The sequence below is a fragment of the Littorina saxatilis genome, linkage group LG1 (genome assembly GCF_037325665.1).
Source record: "Littorina saxatilis isolate snail1 linkage group LG1, US_GU_Lsax_2.0, whole genome shotgun sequence".
Lineage (NCBI taxonomy): Eukaryota > Metazoa > Mollusca > Gastropoda > Littorinimorpha > Littorinidae > Littorina > Littorina saxatilis.
In genome coordinates, this window is record NC_090245.1 from 105826409 (window position 1) to 105828808 (window position 2400).

The following is a 2400-nucleotide window of genomic DNA, read 5'->3' on the forward strand; positions in this document are numbered from 1 at the left end:
TGTATATTTTTAAATAGTGGCTGTAATCTCTGTTTAATTTTTCTTTTGCCAGTGTCGCTAGAAACAGCAGGTGATCTTTCTTCTTTAAATTGTGTTTACTCTTGGAGGTAATGTTTGGGGGTTCCAATAACCACGGAGGGTATTTGGGGGCCTGGATAATTTCTATGTCTTTAATCTGCTCGTTTAGGTTGTTGAGTAGGTTTTCTGCATAATGCTTGATGGGAAGGGTTTTCTCGTGAAGAAAGACTGTACACAGGGCTACATAATTATATACCATTCACAAACAGAAACTCTGATCGGAAATTCAAATTTAGTTAGACACTTCATAATTAGCAAGAGCATGAGTGCACTACTGAACTGTCTTTTAAAATTTGTTCTTTGCAATCTGTTCTTGGTTCGAGCTTTTTCGTTTATCAGTATCTTTCTGCCCGATTACTCCTACTCAGTCAAGACGTATAAAAACCATTTCAAGTACCGTATCTACGGCCTTGATTCTCCCTGTCTTGTTTCTGTCCTTCTGTTGTGCTTTATTTTAGAAAGAAAAAGATGGCCACATATCATGCGTCACACACCCACACACACTGACACAGGCACGCACGCACGCACACACACACACACACCAACACACAAGCAAACACACACACTCATCATACAAAAAATCACACACACACACACATTTTATCGTGCGAAAGAAAAAGATGGCCACATATATCATGCGTCTAACACCCACTGGCACGCACACACACACACATTCACCCACATACACCCATACAAACACACACACTCATACAAAACACACACACACACACACACACACACATTTTACCGTGTAACATACAAAGGAGGTGAAGGGGGAAGCCGGGTGCGGGGGTCTGTTGGGCGAAAAACAGGCGGGGGCCCTTTTGGGATGGGGGACGATTGGACTGTGCGAAGGGGGCCATGCCAGGTGGGGGCCATGCCAGGTGGGTTACCAAAATGGTCCACACACACACACACACACTGACACACACATGCGGGTTCAAAACATGTACATCCAGAGAGATCGGTGTGTGTATGTGTGTGTGTGTGTGTCTGTCTGTGTGTGTGTGTGTGCGTGTGTATGTGCGTGTGTCTGTGTCTGTGTGTCTGTGTCAGTGTGTGTCTGTGTCTGTGTCTGTGTGTGAAGAGAGGTTGATGCAGTAGAGTCACTCCTGAATAAAACGGTAGGTCGACTCAGCACACAATCTTAAAGCAAAGTAAGTTTAGGAATACCGGTGATAGGGCTGTTCAGGCTGGTCTCTAAGAAAGATAAGTTTCCTAAACTTTTTCTGAGCCTTAGCGCGAGTGTTGGGTGCTTCAAACGTTGCTGTCTGGTCATTCAGGGCTGCCACATACCGTCTTGGGAAATCTTGCCTTCGGGAAGAATTTTGAAAGTCTTCCCTCGACGTATGTCGTTTCTTTGTCATCAGATCGGATGGAGACGGACATGAACCATTGTCCCGTGTAACCACGCCAATTTTTCTATGTCGTTTGTCAAGATAATTGGGTTCCTGATTGTCTGTCGTGAGACCGGATGAGGAAAAATCGCCGGTGCTTAATTTGTCTTGGTTGCCTCCTAGAACGTTTGAAGACTTCTTCCTTTCAGTACTTTGCGCCTTCCCTGTACCACTTTTTCTGGAATCTTTGATGGCAGCCAGCGACGAAGAAGTGGGCATGACGGGAAGTCGAGAAGACGTCACTTCCTGTTCATGCGCAGACTGAGCTTCCTGCCTGTGACGTTCGTCTTCCGGTATGATGCTGAGCCTAGACCGGTGTAACTTCATGCGCTTTGCACGCTTGGGTCGGAAGCGCAATTTGTGCGGCTGAAGAAGCAGCATACTCTTCTCACGAACGAGTTCCAGGTTCAAATCCCTATCTACATCCAAGTCCGGATTATCGTCTCCTTCGTCGTCACTGTCGTAAGGGTCCGTGTGTTTGCGGACCTCATTCTTCGCCCAGTCACCGTGGCCCTCATTGGTGGCAAAGACCCAGGCGCTGGTTCTGGAATCTTCTCGAGGACTGGCGGTCCCGTGGACAAAAAGTGACGCATTGTCGACGTCTTCGTCGTCTTCTTCTCTCCCTGGGGTGTGGGGCTTCATCTTTTGCTTCGCGGACCTGGACATGTAAGGAAAAACGAACGCCTTTAATAAATACCGAACATTTCTGGCAGTTTCTCAACAACAACAAAACAAGTGCTGCGCCAGTCGCTTATCACATTCAACAAAAGCTTGAGGTAGCCACCTCTGACATTTTAGTCGCTTTTCGCATTTTTACAAATGAACGTGTGTGCCTGAGTGGGATAAAGATTTATTCCGCAGATTATTTCTATCGATTTATTGCCATGTGATTTTACCCGCTGAATTACGTGTAGGTTTCTGTGTA

The 2400-nt window shown here is 46.2% G+C and overlaps 1 protein-coding gene across 1 annotated transcript in view; it reads right to left on the reverse strand.

Moving 5' to 3' along the window:
• Window positions 1-659: 659 nt before the first annotated feature.
• The window catches only part of LOC138948992 (uncharacterized), a 17931-nt gene continuing 16190 nt past the window's right edge, over window positions 660-2400 (reverse strand). Inside the window, exon 3 of the mRNA XM_070320690.1 lies at window positions 660-2133. Within this exon, the coding sequence (XP_070176791.1) occupies window positions 1242-2133 (892 nt within the window). The 3' untranslated portion in view covers window positions 660-1241. The remainder of the gene's footprint in view (window positions 2134-2400) is intronic.